General features: G+C 38.1%; 1 protein-coding gene across 7 annotated transcripts in view; it reads right to left on the minus strand.

Annotated features, from left to right (window-relative positions):
• Positions 1-20,908, minus strand: part of NAA16 (N-alpha-acetyltransferase 16, NatA auxiliary subunit) — a 76,803-nt gene that overhangs the window by 48,736 nt on the left and 7,159 nt on the right. For 6 of the 7 annotated variants that reach the window (XR_005826394.1, XR_005826395.1, XM_040583983.1 and 3 more), the window contains exons 2-5: positions 15,940-16,024; positions 13,605-13,709; positions 1,857-2,014; positions 596-730 (exon numbers count right to left, since the gene is read on the minus strand). Coding sequence is in view for 5 of the 7 variants with exons in the window: in XM_040583983.1 (XP_040439917.1) it covers positions 596-730; positions 1,857-2,014; positions 13,605-13,709; positions 15,940-16,024 (483 nt within the window). In the remaining 2 variants the exon portion in view is untranslated. Of the gene's footprint in view, positions 1-595; positions 731-1,856; positions 2,015-2,713; positions 2,832-13,604; positions 13,710-15,939; positions 16,025-20,908 lie in introns of those variants that run through there. The other variant, XM_040583985.1, reaches the window with a different exon arrangement.

Consider the following 20,908-nt stretch of genomic DNA (forward strand, 5'->3'; position numbering starts at 1 on the left):
TCAAAAAAGGTTATACTCTGTGATTTTAGCATTATACGATTTGATTCACTCCAACAAAGTTTCAGTTAACACCAGCTCTCCTCAAAGAATTTTCAGCTATGCTTTCCTACTACCAAGTACTGATTTAATTACACCAAGTACTAATTTTAAGTGCATAATATACAGATGCATACAAAGCAATGAAAGTGTCTTTTAACACACTTTGTAGAGACCAAATGGCACCCAGGCTATGGCAGGAGAAAGCAAATGAGCACATCTAACACTAAATAGTATTTTCTGAAGTTTTACCTACTGTAAAGGGACAAGACCATCATGAATTTTCTTTAGCTACAAGCCTCACAAATCACAATTTACCTCACAAATTACTGCCCATCAGTCTACCCTCATATCCTCAACCCAAACAGCCTACTGCAAAGCATATGTGTTCCTTTATAATTTGCATCAGCTGCTAAGCTCCTGGAAATCTTTCTGCTCAAAGCAGAAAGCTCCACAAATTTCCTACTAATTCTTCATTGGTTCCTAATTATGAAGAACTAATTCCTCAGATTCTGTCTCCTATACAGAAAGTGTTCTTTTCCCAGAATAGAAGTCTTACCTGTTGCGTTTTCCTAAACTCTTCAAGTAGTTTTAAGGCCATATCATAATCTTTTAGTAAGTGGTAAGCAATAGCATATCCAATCCAGGAAGCTCTTTGTGTGGGGCGCAGCTGAAGTAGCTGGTATCTTGTCTCCTTCAGTAAAAGAAAAGCAATTTAAAAAGAACAGAGACGTTAAAAACAGTTACTCCACCTTTATCATTATTTACTACCAGTAAGGCTAATATTCTAAAATATCTTTCTTAAGCCCTAGGCATTTTTTAAAAATTCTAACAGCAAAGGGAAAACCAGCATGTTTCTGTCTCATAAATCTGGGGGCTACCTTCCGAGTATAGGAGTAATTGCAAAAAGCATAAAATCTGTTTGTTAGGACAGAGGTGGTGTAATTTTCAAAAGTACTTCTTAAGGGCCTAAATTACTTCCAAAGGCTGAGCTTTGAAATCTCAGAGAAGGATTTCTGTTAAAAAGCATGAGCTCACTGCCACTGGAAGAGCAGTTCCACTCTCCTCAAGTCCAGGCACATGGTCCTCATACTGCTGCAGCACTTCTCAGACTCCCTTCCCCAAGTCAAATTACATCCGAAAATCAGTTATTCCCTTTTCCCACATTAGCAAATTCAACATCCACAGTGAAAGAGACCAACTAATACCAAAGCCCACAATCCAGTCCTCTACTTCACATGAACTGGAGAATGGAAGACAAGCAGCACTCATCCCTTTCACAGCCAAGTTAAATTCAGCCATTCTGAAACCACTAACTCTGGTTTTAGATAAATTTTAAGGTTTTATTCATGATAAAATCAGTATTGGGATTCAAGAAATCAGCCATCATGTGGCAAGTTTCACACATACTTGAAAGAAACAAGATAGTGTGTTTCTCACAAAAACCACCTTCAGTATATGCACTGGAAACACCATTTGCAGTACTTCACAATAGCACAGTAAGCACTCCCACTTGCTAAGCTTTAAATTCTTATTCTTTTTATTTTCATTATTTTAGTGAAAAAATAATTGAGAATGATATATAAGGTGATCCACAACTCAAATTGTACAGAATAACTGCACTTCTAGTTCTGTTCTCAACATTATATGGAGCTCTGCTGCAATATGCTTTCATGCTTTCCTAAACAAGAGCTTAAAACACTTCTGAAACATCAAAACCAAGTAGCAACAGAATTACTACCAACAAAAGACTTAATAATGCAATACAGTAACAAGAGAATGCTAACAATAATAAATAGGAATTCAAAGAGAATACTTACTCTATACCCTTCTAAATCCCTCATCTGAATCTGCAACAGAGATAGATCCCTCAAGATCTGTAGATTATCTTTATCTAGTTTGAGTGCATTCCGGTAACACTTGATGGCTTCATCGTATTTCTTATCAGAACGTTGCAAAAGACCATAAACATGCCAACCTAATGCACATTAAGGAAGATACATTCACAACCTTCACAAAGTAACTGCAGCGCATTCGTGTTACAGACCAAAGAACTTGACATCTTCCTTGAAGATTAGCACCCTGAAGCTTGATTACTGCCGCCAGACTTTACTGACACATTTTAAATATTAAATGTTTCCAAACAAGCAATGAAGTCTCATTTAAATATCTTCTGCTAAGTCATATTCATAACCCCACAAAACAGTTATGCAAACTAAATGATTCAAGCTTCATATGACCCAGAAGAATTATTCCTAGAGTTGTATTGTTTAAAACATTACTGTAAATACAGTAGGATTTCTTACTCCTAGAAGTATGCTGATTGTATTGTTAGAATGAGATGCAAGTTTTACCTTTCCTCCCTTGCCTATCTGTAACCTCAATTAGTTTCCAATTTTACAGTAAGGGATAAACACAAAGCTACGCTTTATTCATTAACATAAGGAAATCTTCGTATTTCTGTGCATCAAGTCTTTGTCACATTCTCAACATCTCAGATTTCCATCAGAATTGTGTCGTTTCAGTACTTTCCTCTCACAAGCATCCTTTTTATCCTGGAAAGTTTCTGAATTCAAAGCATGAAACAATCATACATCATAGCAATGCATTACAATGCGTGTGTTTACATCAGTCTCCAAAAGTCACATTAAAAGAAAGATTACTTGACATTATCTACCTTTTGTTACTCCAGGTTACTAGTTGCTCACTAAGGCAACATCTTCCACAGTAGTAAATCTGGACTTACTTTGATTTTCAAATTTTCTCTCAAGAAACTCTCCCATGTGCCCCTGAAGCTGCAAAACACAGCAAATCTTAGGAGAGGTATATGCATCCTTCACCTGCTTTCAATAAAGATGGCACAAATAACTTGGTGTGCTGATAACCAAAATATTTAAAAGTTCTTATGCTATTGAATTGAAACAGAAACAACCATTCCTTCCAAAGAAACAATCATTTCTAAACTTTGCATCTCAAAAAGTCAAGGAAGCACAAAGAAATTCAATGGGTTAAGCTCGTCAAATTAATCAAAGAAACAGAACCGTTAAGTTCCCTTTTTCTAGGAAAGGCTCATATACTGAAGTAAGTTCTATGTATGAAGATATAAAGCAGGTTTGAAGTGATTAAGAGGAAAAGATACACAAGACTCCAGTCAAAAGAAAAGACTTGTGAGAATTAAGTCTGAAGGAAACTTCCAGTATACAAACAAGAGACCCTGTTTCATATTTCTATGGGAACACAAAATTAATTTCAGGCAGCTGAAGCACACAAGAACTCCACATGCATCTTTGAGACTACTAGGAGAGCTCCTATTGCTGCTGTGAAGATTGAAGACTAAACATGAAAGGGGAACAAAATGAGTTTGGATACAGTTACAGCAGTTGGACTAACATCGCTACTTGTTTCTATAAATCCTACCTTGCCTAATTGAGCTCAAGTATTCAGGACATGGATCAAAGCTAAATGTAGCATCTTCATACGCCTCAAAACTACTGATATTTTAGATTTTCACCTAGAGCAAGACAATTCAGTTCCTACGAATTTATGTGCACTTTAACAGCGTACTTAAACTAAGATGATGCTTTGAATAATTTATCAGGCATCATTACCATTCCTGGATTTAATAGGTAATCTGAGTTAATCTTTCATAAATCACATTCTTCACTAAGCAATCAGGTAAAGAAAAACATAAACCCATTCAGAAGTAAGTACAATAATCAAGACTAAGGCTAAGAAATTTTAACAGCTGATAAAACCAGCAAAGCACAGCACCACCAATTTATTACAGTAGACAGACATCTCTGGGCAGTTTGGCCTGTGTTCCTACAGTGCCTTGTCTGTAACATGTCACTATCTGAAACATTTATTCTTGAAATTAATGTAGATCTCTGACCTGATCATTACTCAGGTTGTATCCAAGACCACATCAGAAATAATTTGCAGTTTGACGAGAAAATTTCTGTATTTTTAAACAATTTTACAGCCAGCATTTTCCCCAAAATCTCAATATGGGCAACTATAGAAGAATTAAAACCTACTCCTCCTCTAATAAGTCACATCACTGAAGTGACCAGCTATATTTTACACATCATCTACCAGGTGCTCTCTAAAAAGTACACATGATAAAATATACCAAAAGCACCTTCAAATGTTAAATACACACACACACACACATATATATGAACCCATAGATGTACTGCACTTGCTCAAAACCAGCTACTGGAACAAGATTACTTTAGTGGCTACCCCCTGCCTTCCCCTTTAAAACCATAGTCAACTGGCTCACGGATATGTGATTAACAGAAGGCCAGTCTATTATTTAATCTGACATTTAGACAAAATATGTGAATATCTATAGTGAAGAACAGGAGAGAGTTTGAAAAATATTACAGATATTTTTATAACTGAACTATATTATATATAAAATATATAATTATATATATAATTTATAACTGATTATATTATAACTGAATGTTACAGATCAATGGCAGAACACAGCCTTGGGAGAAGGGACAGACATCCTAAATAAGTCAAGCTGAGGCATAACAAGATAAGCTTAAGGGCAGCCAAACAGCTAAGGAGACCAAACTGAAATTTATTTGAACCATGCGTGAACTACCCTGATTAGCATAGTAAAAGATCCACCCTTGAACCAAGAAAGCCCCCTACTAACGGAGCTCCTCCCCACAGAACATGCCCGGTGAAAAAAAAAGAATGCTGTACCTTTAAATGGACATAAAGCTTGTAAGAACCAATGAGAATGGTTGGTGTGACTAAACATAATTGTAAACCATTGTTCAAAGTGCATAAAATGTTTTACTATGTATTAAAAGGTGTGCTGGCTTTGTGGATTTACCACCCAGCACCTATCTCTGCACAGAGATGCAATAAATAAATGCCTGGTCTGGCTGTGTGACCCAGGGCTGTGCTCCTTTGTGAGGCAGCAGCTTCTGACAACCCATGGGGCTGCCACAGTACCCTGCCAGGATCGACCAACGGCTCCAGGCAAAGCGGCTCTGCCAGACAAATTCCAGCGGTCTCTCCCAAATAAATTCCAGTGTGCACTGACCTTTTTGATCAGGGACTTTGTACAACCAGCCCCAGAGCCAGGACAACCAGTGACTCAATGGTGCGGCATATAGAGGTATTTCTTGGGTGAAAAGGGGGCAATTGGGAATTGAAAAAGTAGCAGCAGAGGTTTTTCAGTCTGGGCCCTATGTAAGACAGACCAAGATGATATGCAGCAGGAGCTGTTTGTACACAGGTTTACACACTTGGTTTTTTGGATCTGTGTGTGAAAATAGGGACTGGAAGGCTATGCATTTATAATTATATTATTTTATATATATAATTAAATTCTTTTCAGTACCAAAATATGTTCATCTGCTTCTGCAAAAATGCCCCTTCGCTCTCCTCAGATGCATCCTGAAGAATTTTAGTAAGTTTGGAAGTGATCCCTTGACTACAGATAAAATGATACTGCAACCATTAGTGGCCAAATTATAAACTGGGGAATGGTGAATAGTGGACAACTGATGTTTTGTTGCCAGCTGGGGCAGTGGAATGAAATGCCTCCTACTGATGCTTTTATGACTTTGCCTAGAGAACCATACATTCAGAAGCATAAATGGAGGGGCGGGGGCGGCGGCAACATGTTGCTGCCAGGTGCTACAGAGAAAGAATGGGACTGCGGGGAGGGGTGTGTGTGTGCGCAGATTTGCAATTGTTGGTATCTACAGCCCCACCCCTATATGGTACAAATGCAGGACACTTAAAAGAAATGAAAACTTTAATCCTGTTTCTAGCAGGCTTGCTCTGAGACAAGCCGTCAAGGTGGAAGGCTTACCAGTTTTTGTACATGTCCTATTTGTCTCCAGTTCAATAAATCAGAGGTAGCAATCTGTCAGCTATTATCAGGAAAACCCTGACAGAAAGTACCAGCTTTTGGAAAACATGGCCCTAAAGAAAGTCCATCAGCTTTTTATGAGTGGTTATGAGGTAGCCAAGAATGGATGGATTTAAACCCAGATGAGAAAGCTACTCACAAAGCATTTAACATGTTGTTCACTGGAAAATAGTCACAAAATGTAAGAAAAGTTACAGGAAGTTGATGGGGTAGGAGAACAGTCTGTTCTGCAGTTGACAGAGATAGCATATCAAGTGTGTAAGTGTATAACAACTCAGAGGAGAAATAAAGCAACACAAAGAACAGAGTAAGATGAAATTGCAAACATCTCTATTGACAGCACCTATAACTGAGGCTGCTATAGGTAACAGAGGAATAGGTAGAAGAAAGCGGTTGGGAAGAAACCAGCAAGGTCACACACCCTTAGGACCAAAACAGTGTGCTATATGCAGAGGGGAAAAAGAAAAGAAAAAAAGGGTAGTGGAAGAATAAGGGCCCTACCTGGCAGGAAAGATTGAGTCACAGGACAATATTAAAATTTTCCCAGCTGATCCCCTGGTTCCAGTTCAGCTGGGGAACAAAACTATTAATGCCCTAGTGGATACAGAAACAACATATTCAGTTATAACTAGCTGTCGGGGTTCTTTAAGTAATAGCTATATGTCAATTGTGGAGTAACGGGAAAGCGAGATTTGAAAACATTTCAAAAACTGATGGAATGTAAAATTGAAAGTGAAACCAACCCTTGAATTCCTCTATATGCCAGAATGCCCCTTACCTCCTTCTTAGGGTGAGATCCATTGTGTAAATTAAGAGCACAGAAACCTTTCTCTGATAAGACAACATAGCTACACCTGCTGAAGGGAAACATGTGAAAGGCTCAAATCTGTTTATTAACAGAGAAACAACAGAGAGATGCAAATAACCCAGAGGAAATTTTGGATGCTGTAACATCCACCTTATGGGCAGCCAACAGACAAAGAACGCAGTACCAGTAAAGATTGAATTAAAACCCAGAACACAACTTGTCAGAAAAAAACCACAAAACAATAGCCTATTAAGTTAGAAGCTTGAATAGGCTTAGAACCACTAATAAATAATTTTATTAAATATGGATGATTGAAGCTGTGTCAATCTGAATGTAATACCCTGACCTTAACAGTTAGAAACCCCAAAATCAGTAATACCGATTGGTGCAAGATCTGAGGGAAATTAGTTAAATCACAGTCAACATACATCCTGTTGTTTTGGACCTTTATATCTTGGTATCATCCTGTCCTAATAACAATGTCTGTTTTACAGTATTGCATTTGAAAGATGCCTTCTTTTGCATATCCTTGGAGGAGATGAGACAAAAATCTTGCATTTGAATGGGAAAACCCAACAACAGGACAGAAAGATCAACTCTGCTTGGCTATGTTATTTCAGGGATTCAAGAATAACCCTACTTTGGTACTGTATTGGCCAAAGAATTGGCAGCACTGGCAAGGTAAGAATTCTTTCATTACCTGGCTTCAATATGTAGATGGCAATTCTACTGGGAGCCACAATGTAACAGGAGTATCATGCAGCCACCATTAGCTTACTGAATTTCTTGGGACTTGCTGGGTACTGAGCACCACAGAAAAAAAGCACACATTGCTCAGCCAACTGTAAAATATCCGGGGTCTGAGACTTCACAGGATGAGAGAGGACTGGGAACAGAACAAAAGGAGGCGATATGCCACACAGCCCTTCCAAAATTAAAGAATTAAGAGGATTTTTAGGAATGGCCAGGTGGTGTCACCTGTGGATATGAAATTTCAGTTTAATTGCTAAACCATATATGCTGCAAAGGGTCTGAAGAAATTCCTTAATGGACTCCTGAATGTTGTAAAAGCTGTGACACTACAGAATTACAACTTGAGGGCCCTCACACTAGGATTGCCAGATTTGAGTAAACCTTGCACTTTCTATGTGTATGAAAAACATGTGGCCTTAGGAGTTCAAACTCAAACCCCTTGAAGGCTGGAAAAGGCCAGTGGCATACCTCTTTAAGCAATTAGATGAGGTGAGCAATGGATGGCCCAACATGCCTCAGAGCAGTGGCAGCAAGTGTCTTAATTACAGAAGCTCAAAAATTGACTTTGGGACAACCCGTTATTGGTTTTATGCATTGTGCTGTTTCGGCAGTATTGAAGCAGAAAGGCCATCACTGGTTTTCCCCAAACAGACTGATTCAGTATCAGGCATCCTTGATCAAACCAGATGATGTCACTTTGAAGGTGACTTTCGTTCTGAAGCCTGCAACCCTACTCCCTGTTCATGAAAATAATAAATTGGAATAAAACCTGGTTACATGTTACAGAACAGGTGTACCCCAGCCAACTAGATCTGAAATATACACCCTTAGAGAATCCAGACTGGGAGTTATTCACTGATGGAAGCAGTTTTATGGATGACAGAGAGCCAAAAGCAGGGTAGGCTGTGGTAACTTTGAAAGGTGAAATGGAGATGAAGCTGTTATCTGTCAAAGTATCAGCTCAGAAAGCTGAAATTGCTGCATTGACTCTAGCCCTGGAACGGTCTGAAGATAAACGAATCAAAATATGCATCTGAGGTAGTACATGCTCATGAGGCCATCTGGAAAGATGACAGCTTTTATCTTCACAAGGAACTCCAATCAAACATGGGAAAAAAATTTTAAGATTCTTATGTGCAGTTCAAAAATCAAAAGGAGTATCTGTGACTGACTGCAGGGCTCACCAGAAGGTAAAATCAGATGTAATTAAGGGTAATCAAAGAGCAGACTAAGCCACAAAACAAAGAGCTCTATCGAATTCTGTAACAGAAGCCTTGATTCCTATTGAGAAAGTATTAAGAGAGCCTCCAAATTACTCTGAAAGGGATGATCAACTGGCAAAACTTCCGAATTGGACCAAAACTCAAAATGGACAGAAAACAGACACTAGACAGATTATAGTTATTGCTCCCATTAATGAGGGAATCAACAAATAAAACTCACCCGGAAACCCATATGGGAGCTAGAACAAGTGGCAAGCATAAGACCTTATGCTGTAGAGCCAAGAATGCAACAGCTTGCTAATATTATTGTGAAACAATGCCTGATTTGTCACAGAAATAATCCAAAGATACAGAAAATGCCCCCTCCAGGATAAGTTAAGATCAGAAATACTCCAGGGGAGTACTGGAAAATAGATTTCTCTGAGTTACTAAGATCTAATTGGTATAAATATCTGCTGGTTCTTGTAGATACCTTTTCTGGATGGGTAGAAGCTTTCCTGTGTTGAATGAACATGGAAAGAGAAGTAATCAGTGTTATTGAAAGAAATTCTTCCTAGGTTTGCAATACCCAAGAGGATACCATCAGATAATGGGCCTCATTTTATTGCTAAGGTAGTGCAGGAAATTGCCAAATTTTCAGTTTGATTGGGACTTACAGGACATTGGAGGCCACAATCTAGTGGGAAACTAGAGAGAACGAGTCAAACTCTGAAAAGACAAATCTTAAAGTTACACCAGGAAACCCAAATGAATTGACAGATGTCTTCACCATAGCTTTATCAAGAATCCAAATTGCCCCCAAGGTTTGAGAAGGAATTAGTCCTTTTGAAATTTTATATGGTAAACCATAACCAGTAAGCAGCTTAACAGGGAAAGGTGATCAGATGCATATAAGCAATAATCAGATACTTACTGAATACATGCTACTGTTGGGGCACACTATCTTTGCTTCATAGGTACCTGAACAGAAGAGCACCTGTACCTCTGGACACCCCAGTACATACCTTCCAACCAGGAGATCTAGTTTATATCAGAACCTGGAAAGATGAACCCGTAAGAGAACAGTGGAAAGGACCACATTTGGTATTAGTCACATCCACAGCGATCAAGGTAAACAAAATAGATTCTTGGATTCACTATACTCTAGTGAAGAGTGCCTCTCTGGAAAAGTGGAAGTCAAAAGAGACCAGACTTTTGAAACAGAAGTTAACATGAAATCAATGAACCCCACCTTGACAAACTGAGAATCAGTAGTTCATTTAGACTGTATACAAGGAGAAATGTTTTTATACTTTGTATTATAGGGAATAACATTATTACTGTATCTTTAAAAGTATACTGGCTTTCAGAAATAGAAATGAATGAACTAAACAGGTTAATAGTCTTCTTTTACTTGGTATTACCATTACTCAAAAGTGAACGAGGACAGTCTTCCAGGTCCATGGGACCTTAATATTCACCTCAAACTGAAGAAGCAATGAGAGCCGAAAAGATGACAAATTGTTGGGTCTGTACATGCTTTCCTGAATGTGCAAAGAAAGGAATGTCAGTTACAGGAATCCCTGTTCCAGCAGAAACAACTTGGCAAAATTTATGAAGAAATACTTCTTTCAATGTAAGCTCAGACAGCCAACAAGAACGGGATATAGAAATTCCTGATCACCAGAGTGGTTACCGTAAATGAGTCCAACAGTGTAATCCTCCAAAAAGGACTGGCAGATTTGACTAACAACAACATGGTTACGGTAGAAAACTATTCTAAGTACAGTGAAATTATTAATTGGGAAGGAATTTTCAGGAATCCTGGCCTGCTCCAGAAAGGAAAGGTTGGTATTGGCTTTGCATAAAAAATGCTAGAAAAAATTTAGTGAAGAATTATGCAGGAATATATACCTTAGGAGCACTAGTTCCAAGCATTACATAACAGAAAAACTAGACTCTAAAGCCTGGTCAAGAACTTATTTACAGAAGCATAAAAGAGGCTGTAATCCACTGATACAGAGACCTACATATAGCTTTTCACTCTTCTGCTCTGTGGTTCCTTCCACGGCTAGAAGGAAGCAAATATCTCTGCAATTATAGACATATTAGAAATGAAATCACAGATACTGCTGCAGCTTTACAACAGGAAGTTAAGACAATCAGCTAACATTGCAATTCAAGATAGAATGGTTTAGATATGCTTTTAGCTTCAAAAGGGGGACTGTATACTATATTAAACACTAGCTGCTGTAGACTCATTTCTACTGATTTGAATTAAATTTGGAAACAAACTAAAATTTTGCATGAAATACAAAAGGATGTCTTCATGATCTGAAGAAACATGGAAGTGGTTAACATCTTGGTTGCCTAAATTAACCACACGGATAAAAAAGCTGCTACATTAATAACTGGATTGTTAGTGTCTGTATGTATTTATGTATTGATTCAATGTGCCTGTAAATGTTGTTCAATGTCAATAATGCAATCAGGAGATAAGGTGAGACTTATCTGAAAAAAGTATTCTTAAACAGCCTCAAAGAGGGAAACTGCAGTTTACCAGCTCATAGATACATGATTAACAGAAGGCCAGTCTATTATTTAACCTGAGATTTAGACAAAATACGTAAATACCTATAGTCAAGAACAGGAGAGTTTGAAAAATAGAAAATGTTACAGATAGTTGGCAGAACATGGCCTTGGGAGAAGGGATAGACATCCTAAATAAGTCAAGCTGAGGCATAACAAGATATGCTCAAGTTGAACTAAACTGAAAATTACTTGAACCATGTGTGAACTACCCTAATTAGCATAGTAAAAGATCCACCCTTGAGCAGAAGAAAGCCCCCTCCCACAGAATACAGGCAGTAAAAAAAAGAATGCTGTACCTTTAAATGGACACGAGGCTTGTAAGAACCAATGAGAATTAAGTTTGACTAAACGTACTTGTAAACAATTGTTTAAAGTGTATAAAATGTTTACTATGTATTAAAAGGTGTGCTGGCTTTGTGGATCCATCTCTGCACAGACATGCAATAAACACATACCTAGACAGGGTGTGTGAACTGGGGCTGTGCACTGGGTAACAAAGTGTTAGGCATTAAATTCACATAAAACAGGGAATGTTTACATTATTTCAGAGAACCTCCCAAGTTCTGTTTAGGTACCACTGAGGATCAACAGGCCTTCAAGCTTCCATGTGAACTTCATAGCTAGTCACAAGCCTTTGCGAAGGATGTAGAAGGAACCTTTATTAAAAAGCTCAGCTTCTCATAACCTGCCTATATATTCTCCTAGTCTTTACTCTCCCCAAGTACTGAGCCCCACCATCAGGAAACATTCAGACATTTGGGCTCTTAAATGTGTGGTAATTGTAAAAGAGGTTTGCTATTCCTTTAGAATTTAGCAAAAGATGACAACTGAAAGTACTGTGACAAACCTGATGCCTAGTCTGGAATTAATCTAGTTATCAGCTAGCTTGTGGCACAACACTAGAGACATAATTCTGCACAGACAAGACTACTCTAGAGGATTCTCTGTAGAGCTGCAACAATACACTTGAATGCAAAAAGCTGGCATTTCTTGCTTTGCCAGAGCTAGTTCTGTGGATACAGCTAAAAAAAATAAATACCCACAACTTTGTGCCTAATAGGATTCAGATGAGTTTACACTTCCTCTGAGTTAAGAAAACAAAAATCTTTGTAGTTTTCTTAAGCTAAGGCAATTTAACAAGTCAGTAAAACAATGATGTAAATCCACTAGAACTCCTAATCCAAAAAACCCGGGTTTTTCTAAAACTTGTCCAGGAAGAAGGTCCCTTTGACTACCCTAATCCCCAAGTCAGATCTGAAAAAGCACAGATCCTTCCAGCATTGGCAGAAAAGTCTTCTTTACAATTGTAAGAGACAGCATAAATTGCAAGCAAGAATTCCTGATGCTGATAAATCCCACTCTGGAATTTTGTTTAGGAATCAGAATCCCCCTATACTCTCCAATAACTCACCCAGATTCTATTGTTCCCTGATTTAAGGGGTGAGACTTCTTATGCACAGATTAAAGTTGCTTTGGTATTCCTTAGGTGTTCAACTTCTAAGATCAACAAGGTACAAATCACCTTTGATTGTTCCGCAGCACACCTCTAGTAACTCTGATATCCTCCACATACTTAAAGAGGTTTTTCCCAGCCTCAAGCTCCCTGCACATTTAATACAGGAATGGTTAAGACAAAGGGATGGCTGTTTACACTAGATGGCCATCAGGAAGTGTTGCCTGTGATACTAAACGAGGATTTTTTGGTAATGTTAAAAGCTTAAATATTTAATAGGAAAACTGCCCCTTAACATGCAACTCAAACACGCACAGAACAAGTGACACATTCTGTGCAAATGTGAAACAGCCTCCTGCCTGTGGGTTAAATAGAAGACAGCTACTCCCAAAGCCCTTGGGTAGCTGTGAAGTATTTCACAGGTATAAACTTTTCGAAAACAAACTTAGAACAGAGTAGTAGCCATCAAGTCAGTAGACCTAAACTGTTACCTATTTTGCCACTAGATTTTTAAGTATTTTCAAAGCACCTCTAGACTGGATTTATACCTTTAGGAGAGAAAAACTTTAGAAAAGGCCAGATTCTATAAGTCATATCTATTCTCTGTAGAAAGTTATCATCTTTTCCTAGAAGTGTAAAAAGGCATTTTTCTTAAAAATTCTGCAAAATTGTAAAAAGGAGAATAAAACCTACTTCAAGTATTTGATTACCAATCAAAATTCACTTTACACATTTTAGATTTTATACAGACCACATTATGTACTTCAAAAGCACGTACTGATACAGCAACAAAATCATACATGCAGAAGTGAGAACTCATAGTAAAAAGATCAGGTTTTGCATTACAAAGGATACAGACATGACTCTTTACATCATTACGAAGTCCTTTACGAACAAATTCATATGCTTCTTCCTTCTTCCCTAAGCAGTTCAAGGTCAGTCCTTTCATCGCAAGCGTCTCTGTAAGAAATATCATATTATGTTTCTGACTTCCCATATGCCAGTTTCACAGTGCAGATAGCCTTTGAAGTTGTTATACAGTGAAGTTCCCCATTAAAAGATAATTTTACATCAGGATAGCAGCATGGCACAGCTGACTTATATGAAAGCATTTCCTTTCTTGAAATTGGTAAAAAGACCACTGCAGAGCATCGTACAGATGTGATGAACACAGACCTTTTTAATTAAAAAACACATTTAACTGGCTTTAAGGGAGTCAGGAATAACCTAAAACAATTTTGGAGAGCTTCTCAATGTGTGTTCAAGTTCCAGGTAGGCAGAAAAAGAAAAAAAATCATCAAGTTGTATCATACCATAAGAAACAGATGTCAGTCAGCTCCACTACAGTTTGCTTACAAAGCATTAGTTTTAAGAGGCATATTTCCTGCTACAGTATTTTGGAGGTAAAAGACCTTCTCTAAAGTAGTAGCATTTTAATCAACATTGCAAGACACAAGATATAAATACATCAGTTTGACTATTGCTCCCCCTCTGTCCCCATTCTTCAAGTAACAGTGTGGGAAACAAGTTGCATGTAATGCATGCACTATGCCTGAAAGCTGTTCCAGATTCATATTTCAGCATTTTTTTGCTAAGTAAGAGATCACTTAGTTTTGCCCCTGCCAGAAGATTAGTCACATTTTCACCACAGTACTGTTTTTTTTTCTAATAGCAACGCTTCCCCAGTATTAATGGCAGCAGCTCATCATCTCCAGCTCAGTCATAACAGCAGTTTGAAGCTTCATCAATAGACCTGTTAAACACCGTTTTCTGTAAAAGTACACCCAAAGAAAATGATAACCCAGAATGGACCAAGGTTTTAAAACAAAGAAATTGTTTTTAAGTTATCCTACATCCAAGCTGTGAAACAGAAAAAGCTAGAATGATACCTTCCCAATAATATCAGGAAGCTTCAAAAACAATATCCCCACTGTGGGAAGGAGGACAAGCTACTCCTACCTTCCCACACCAGGGAGGTAACTGTCCAGCCACAGCAATCCATCTGTTTGTCACCTTCTCACTAAATTTTTGAAATTCCTTGACTCTGAAGCTAAGTGTAACAACAGTGCAGCTTCCCATCAGCTCATTTCATTGGCTTAGTTCTGCTTCAGCTGTTCGTTCCAGGCTTTGCTCCCAAGCTTCAAAGCCATTAGTGGCTCAGAGCCCAAGTTGTATGTGGACTGCCAAGGCAGCTAGTTGTCCTGGAAAAGTTTAAGAGGCAGCAAAAGCAGAAAAGACAGAGATGGATACTGGCATGTTACAAGACGACAAATGTTAGCAGAGACAAATGCATTAGGTCAGAGCTAGGTATGCCACTCTAGCTTTGAAGCAAGAAGGAAGCTGTACTTTTATCTGTGGGTCGTAATGAAGACAGTGAAGAAACAGCAGACACTGATGGAAGCATGAAAAGGATTAGTCAAACATTTTGCCAAGATTTGACAATGTCAAATAAAATAATTTTACTGATGCAGTACATGCACATTCCACGTTAGGTTACTTCTACAGTAGACAAACAAAAAATTTACTGTATCAGAAAGGAAGACTGGCTGAACCATGCAACAGAAACCCTGTAATACATTGACTAGAGTACCTTATTGAGGATTAAGTTCTGACAGATGTAAATAGAAGCAACATTTTGCTGTCCTGTTTCCTGCAGTATTTATCACAACAGGATTTCCAGATTCTGTCTTTACCTTCAAGTCTTATCAACAAGAGTATTACACCTAAGTTTGCTCCTTGTAAGTGGCAATTTGGTATGCAGTACAGAATATTTAAGAGCATGAACTTGATGAAAAAGCAAGATTTTTAATTCATTGGCAGAATGCTTTCATGCAATATTAAAAAAAAAGACTGGGCTTGCTATTAAATAGGAATGGAATTAAAAACCACACTAGCATTCTGCCCCAGAAACCTAGAAAGACTACCTACTTGGAAGCTTCACTGAAGTGTGCTTCCACAATACCTTTTGATCTTCATCATCCCAACACACAGGACTGTGGCTGAGCTAGGGTGAAAACTTGGGTCTGAATGCCCAAAGACTGGAAATCCAGAGTAATTATTCAGTCCTAAGGACAATACCATACCCAGCAACAGGCTCCTTTCCCAACAGTACAGAATCGGCTGATTATACATTTTAGGTCATGACAGGGGGCGGGGGAGGGGGGAATCAATCTTTTGAGTCTGCAGTTACCTCCATGTTCAGCGAATTTCGGATTAGAGAGGATCATCTTGCAGAACTTGAGTCCATTTTTGTACTGCTTTTGTTCATAACATTTCTGGAAAAGAGGTGGAATACGATCACTGAAATGTATTTAAAAAACAGAGTACCTTAACATACTATTAAAAATGCAGTAGCTCTTTTCAGTAAGGCATGGTAATCAGATCACTAGCAAGCTCTATTTGAATATGACAATTTATACTACATTGCCTTTTTCCAGCATTCAGAACAGTACCTGCCTTCATTTACATAATGCCAATGCTCTACTTCATAGTCTCCTTTTTATAAATTGGTAATACCTTTCCAAGCAGAATAGGAAAGTCAAGTAGGAATATCTACTTCGATTCTGAAATTCTAAGGATAGAGTACCAAGTTAGAAATCTTGACTCAATAGAATTTTTGAGAAGAGTAGTTACTCTTAAGAAGTCTAGACACTCCTTTCAACATCCCATTTCCCTGGCCTAGTGACCTTCCAGAGTAAGAAATCTCAGATAGAAAAGACTTTCCTTGTTGCCAGTGTAGACATTTGGGAGGAAGAGAGATAAAGTAGGATAAATCTATCGTAACCTCAAAAATCTATATACAGATATCCAGGGAGGGAGAATTTACCTGGGCATTAAAAAAAATTATTTAATTTCTATCTGGAACAGTACAGCTAAGGGCTACTTTTAGATTTATTTAGAGAATCATTTACCTAATCGCTTAGTAAACTGGCAAACAATGCAGTTCAACTGTGGAAACACAAGGAAAAAAACATGTGAACCCAAGTCCCTCTTCTTCCTTTTAAAGATACTACCTGATGTTTATAAGTCAGTAAGGTCTTAGTAATTTACATTAATTACTGATCACTACAGTTAATCACTTTAAAACATATTTAAAATATACTTAAGCCAGTTAAAGGCACGCTTGTATCAATTGCAGTAAGCATGAAAGTTATTTAAGCTCTTTAGCTTGAGGAGAAATTCCCAAAAGCAAACCAGGCTTAACCTGGCACTATTTTCAGTTAAAAGGTGTACTGTCCTCCTGTAATTTAGACAGTTTCTCCTGAGAATAGCTGTCATTTCAGTTATGTGCTTGAGTACTTTTAATGGTCTCTCATAGATCACTCCCACTCCATCAATCTTGCAAGACAGAGGTAAAGTTTCTGTTAAATTAATGCAGAGCGTAGTAACTCCTTTGCAGTCATAACGTATCACAGAATCACTCCCCAGGGTACAAGCAATACAGAAACATGCCTATGTTCACTTTTGGGGGAATTGGTTAAGGTGTCAAAACAAGGGTCCTCCTCCAGTCTGTGGGAAAGGACTTAACTGCCGACAATTTAAGTCTTGGTTGCCTGAAACTCAAAATACTTGCAGTTAACCATGAAAGTGGGGACTAAATCACAGAATAATTTAGGTCAGCAGGAACTTTTAGAGGTCACCTAAATCACCCCTCAAAACAAAGGAGAGCTAACCTTGATGTATCAGGTTGCTCTGCCTGGCTGACTTCTGCCAAGATGGTCAGGGAGTTCCCAGAGGCAAACAGTTAATTACCACAGTATAAACAACAGCAACAAAAAGATTTGAAAATTTTTAACTGAGAACTAGTATCCACATGCTTATCTAAAATAACCCAGGTTGCAGAAAAACTTGGTAGTCCCCTCTACGAGAAGGTCAAATTCTCACATTCATCTATTTTTTCCTTCTTAACGTAAGATGCTTAGTATCATTTTTAAAGAATCATAAGATACCACCAATGCTCTAAAAAGCTTTCTAAATTTATTCAGGTATGCCTAAAAAAAAGCAACAGAACAGTGAATGTTCATCTACAATTCTACAACTCTTGCAATGTTGAGTGAAACTCCAAATATACAGCAATGCCTAATCATAGAACAGAAGCTATTTGAGTCAAGTGTGCACTTAAAATAGATTAACTACTTGAGGAAATCATATCTGTTATCCTTGTTCTGTCATTTTTATTTTACAGAGTTCAGTCTCAGACCTAGAATAAGAACTGAGCTTATACAGTTATAGAGAAATCCAAGATTTTTATAAGACAAAAAAATCATATTTTCCAATGGCCAACAGATGTACGGAAGAGAGAAGTTAATGCTCTCCACCAGAAAAGAAGCACAAGTTCAACATTCACAGTTGGCTGGCTTGCTGATAGAAAATCAGCATGCTTGCACTTGTCAGTAAACAAGTTAGCTTAAAACCAGACAAATCACAGCATTTCTTGCCCAGCTGCTAGTTACTAGATAAAAGAGAGGCTCACTACAGAAAGGTAATGAATCAGCAGGAAATACAACTTCATGTAATTCCTTTGCTTATGGATCAAGCCTTGCTCTTTAGTCAAAAGGAGACTTCCCAGCCCCGCTCCCTCTGAACACATACATACACAAATGCATTTGTAAATAAGTTATATATTTAGTCCAATACATTGGCTTAAATGTATACCAATATAAAAGGACTTTGCTTAGCAATATAAGTTGATTCTCATCATCAACATACACAGATACACCAAAAGACTTAGATTCAGTTACATGAACAAGCCTGGGGCATTAGAGTATCCAAACTTCATGAACGGACCACTCTTAAACTTGTCTGTCCAAAAACTGTGAATAAGCACACTGTGCTCCACCTGTATCTTGTTTACAGGAGACCAGAGTTTGATGCCATGTGATACCATCTCATTTTGTAGTACAGAAGGGAAGTTGAAAAACCTGATGTCACCACGTGCATTCTAAAGTCTTGTACTACTCAGGAGAAATACAGCTGAAGTGTATTCATTAGTACCTGTCCCACTGCCATTAAGCCTTTGGTATATTAAAAGCCTGAGCTAATATGCTGTGTTGGGGATTATTTTGGTTTTATTTTGGGGTTTGGGTTTGTTTTTTCTTAAACAGCTTTATCTGTTGTGTTTAATGTGAGGCTCCCCACCACCCTTCCACAGCAATAATTCCCTGCTAAAACTGAAGCCAAATCACAAGTGTTTACACACTCAAAATCTCAAATGGGAGATTCTGGCAAGGCCAAAACGTTACCCAGAACTTCTGCAAGGATGTTACCTCCTCTAGCACACACCTTCTCCTGATTTATTCCAACATTAGCTCAAAGATACAATTACCTATGTTCTTTGCCACAGAACTTTGCACTTTCAGTTAAGTATCAAGTGCCTTTACATAGAGGTTGAATAGGCACAGCACCTAGGAAGTAAATGTAACTAAAGGTAAAAAGTACTAGTAACAAGGATGTAACAATGAAGAGTAAGAGTGGATTTCAATCCTACATTACAGTGCTCTGCTGCTTCTATTTAAGGATGCACCATTCACAAATTGTGATTTATTTTTTGTGTGATTCCATCTTTCACAGACTGTACCTCCCTAGGTAAAGCATTTATCACATAAAAAAAGTCTTGTATCGAGAGAACAGCCACGAGCTGTAACAGAGGTGCAGCTAAGAAGTTCAGTCCAACTGAGACACACTGTCCAGTCTCATGGTGAGCATGTGTAATAGGGGCTTACAAGAAAGATGGGGGCTAAAATTTTTAGTGGGGCCTGTTGCATCAAGAAAAGGGCTAATGGTTTCAAACTAAGAATACATTCAGACTAGATATAAGGAAGATATTTTTACAGTGCTGGTAGGGGAACAGGTTGCCTAAAGAGGTGGTACATGCCCCATCCCTGGAAACATTTCAGGTCATTCTGGACAGAACTCTTAAAGCACCCTGATCTAGTTGAAGATGTCCGTGCTTATTGTGGGTGTGGAGGGTGGACTAGGTAACCTTTAAAGGCCTTTCTAACCAAAATCATTAATTTTTGTGTAATTATCTTTAGTAAGAATAATGCAATTTGGAAGTTGGGATTTCATTGTCTCTTGACAAGAACTTGTCCAACAGTAAGTGTAAGTGGCAGCCAATTTAACACTATTCTCAGATCCCACCTGTGCAGACCACATTCTGTTAATGCAGGTCTGCACATCTATAGCCTCACCAGAATCACGCTGGACCATCAGAACCACCAATAATTAAAAAAAAATTCTACCGATTTAACTACTTCTAGGTAGTGAATAAAACCAGCTTCAAGCTTTATTAGAACATCATTTATTTATGTTTTTATCTTCTCTGCTACTGTACTTCCATATAAGCCTGCCTGTAGACCTCTCAGCGCTCAACAGTTTCAACACTCTTCTTGCCAGGCAGTGTCTTCTCTCTTGTTGCCATGACTCTGGTGCAAAACTTTTCTTTTTTGGCAACACTTAGGAGTCGTTTAAACAAAATTGTAATCCTATGTTCTCAGTACTTATATCTTCAATTTTTTTAAAATGTTTTTTCTGCTGTTTAACACCGATGGGAGGTGCTGGGTAAGGAAGGAACCCAAGGGCTAAATGTAGAACATCAGAGCCTAGAGAAAAGGACAAAGCTTATACATCAAGCCTTAGGGAAAGAAGGCTAGAAATGCCACAGTGGTGACCAAGTTCAGCAATAAAGAACCATTAGAAATTATCAGTGACTGCAGTTCTTACCAGCAACTTTTCCTGGGAGCTATCAGACAAGTATTTAGGGGCTGTTATTAATACACATTTCTGACCAAAAACAGGCACAATCAATACAGGAACACCAGCATACTGTCAGTATTACTCTTAATTGGCATTTAACATCTGGACCTTTTAAAAAGCCTTCCTTGTTTTATTGCACATCTATAAAATAATGTCATCTGCATCTACAGACAACTTATTTCATCAACTGCTGTGAGAAACATAAGATTGTCCAAGTACTTTAATCAGATGTTAGGCAGAACTCAGTATGTACAGTTCCCATGCTAACAAATAATTACCAAGTTATTCACCAGTTTGATAGCAAGGTGTGACACCATCTTGTTTGAATGACATATGATTAAGACCCAAAAGAGTTTAGCATTTGTGTTGGAAATGCTCCTTGTACTATTAAATACTTTTATAAT

This window comes from Falco naumanni, chromosome 2 (assembly GCF_017639655.2).
Source record: "Falco naumanni isolate bFalNau1 chromosome 2, bFalNau1.pat, whole genome shotgun sequence".
Classification (NCBI taxonomy): domain Eukaryota; kingdom Metazoa; phylum Chordata; class Aves; order Falconiformes; family Falconidae; genus Falco; species Falco naumanni.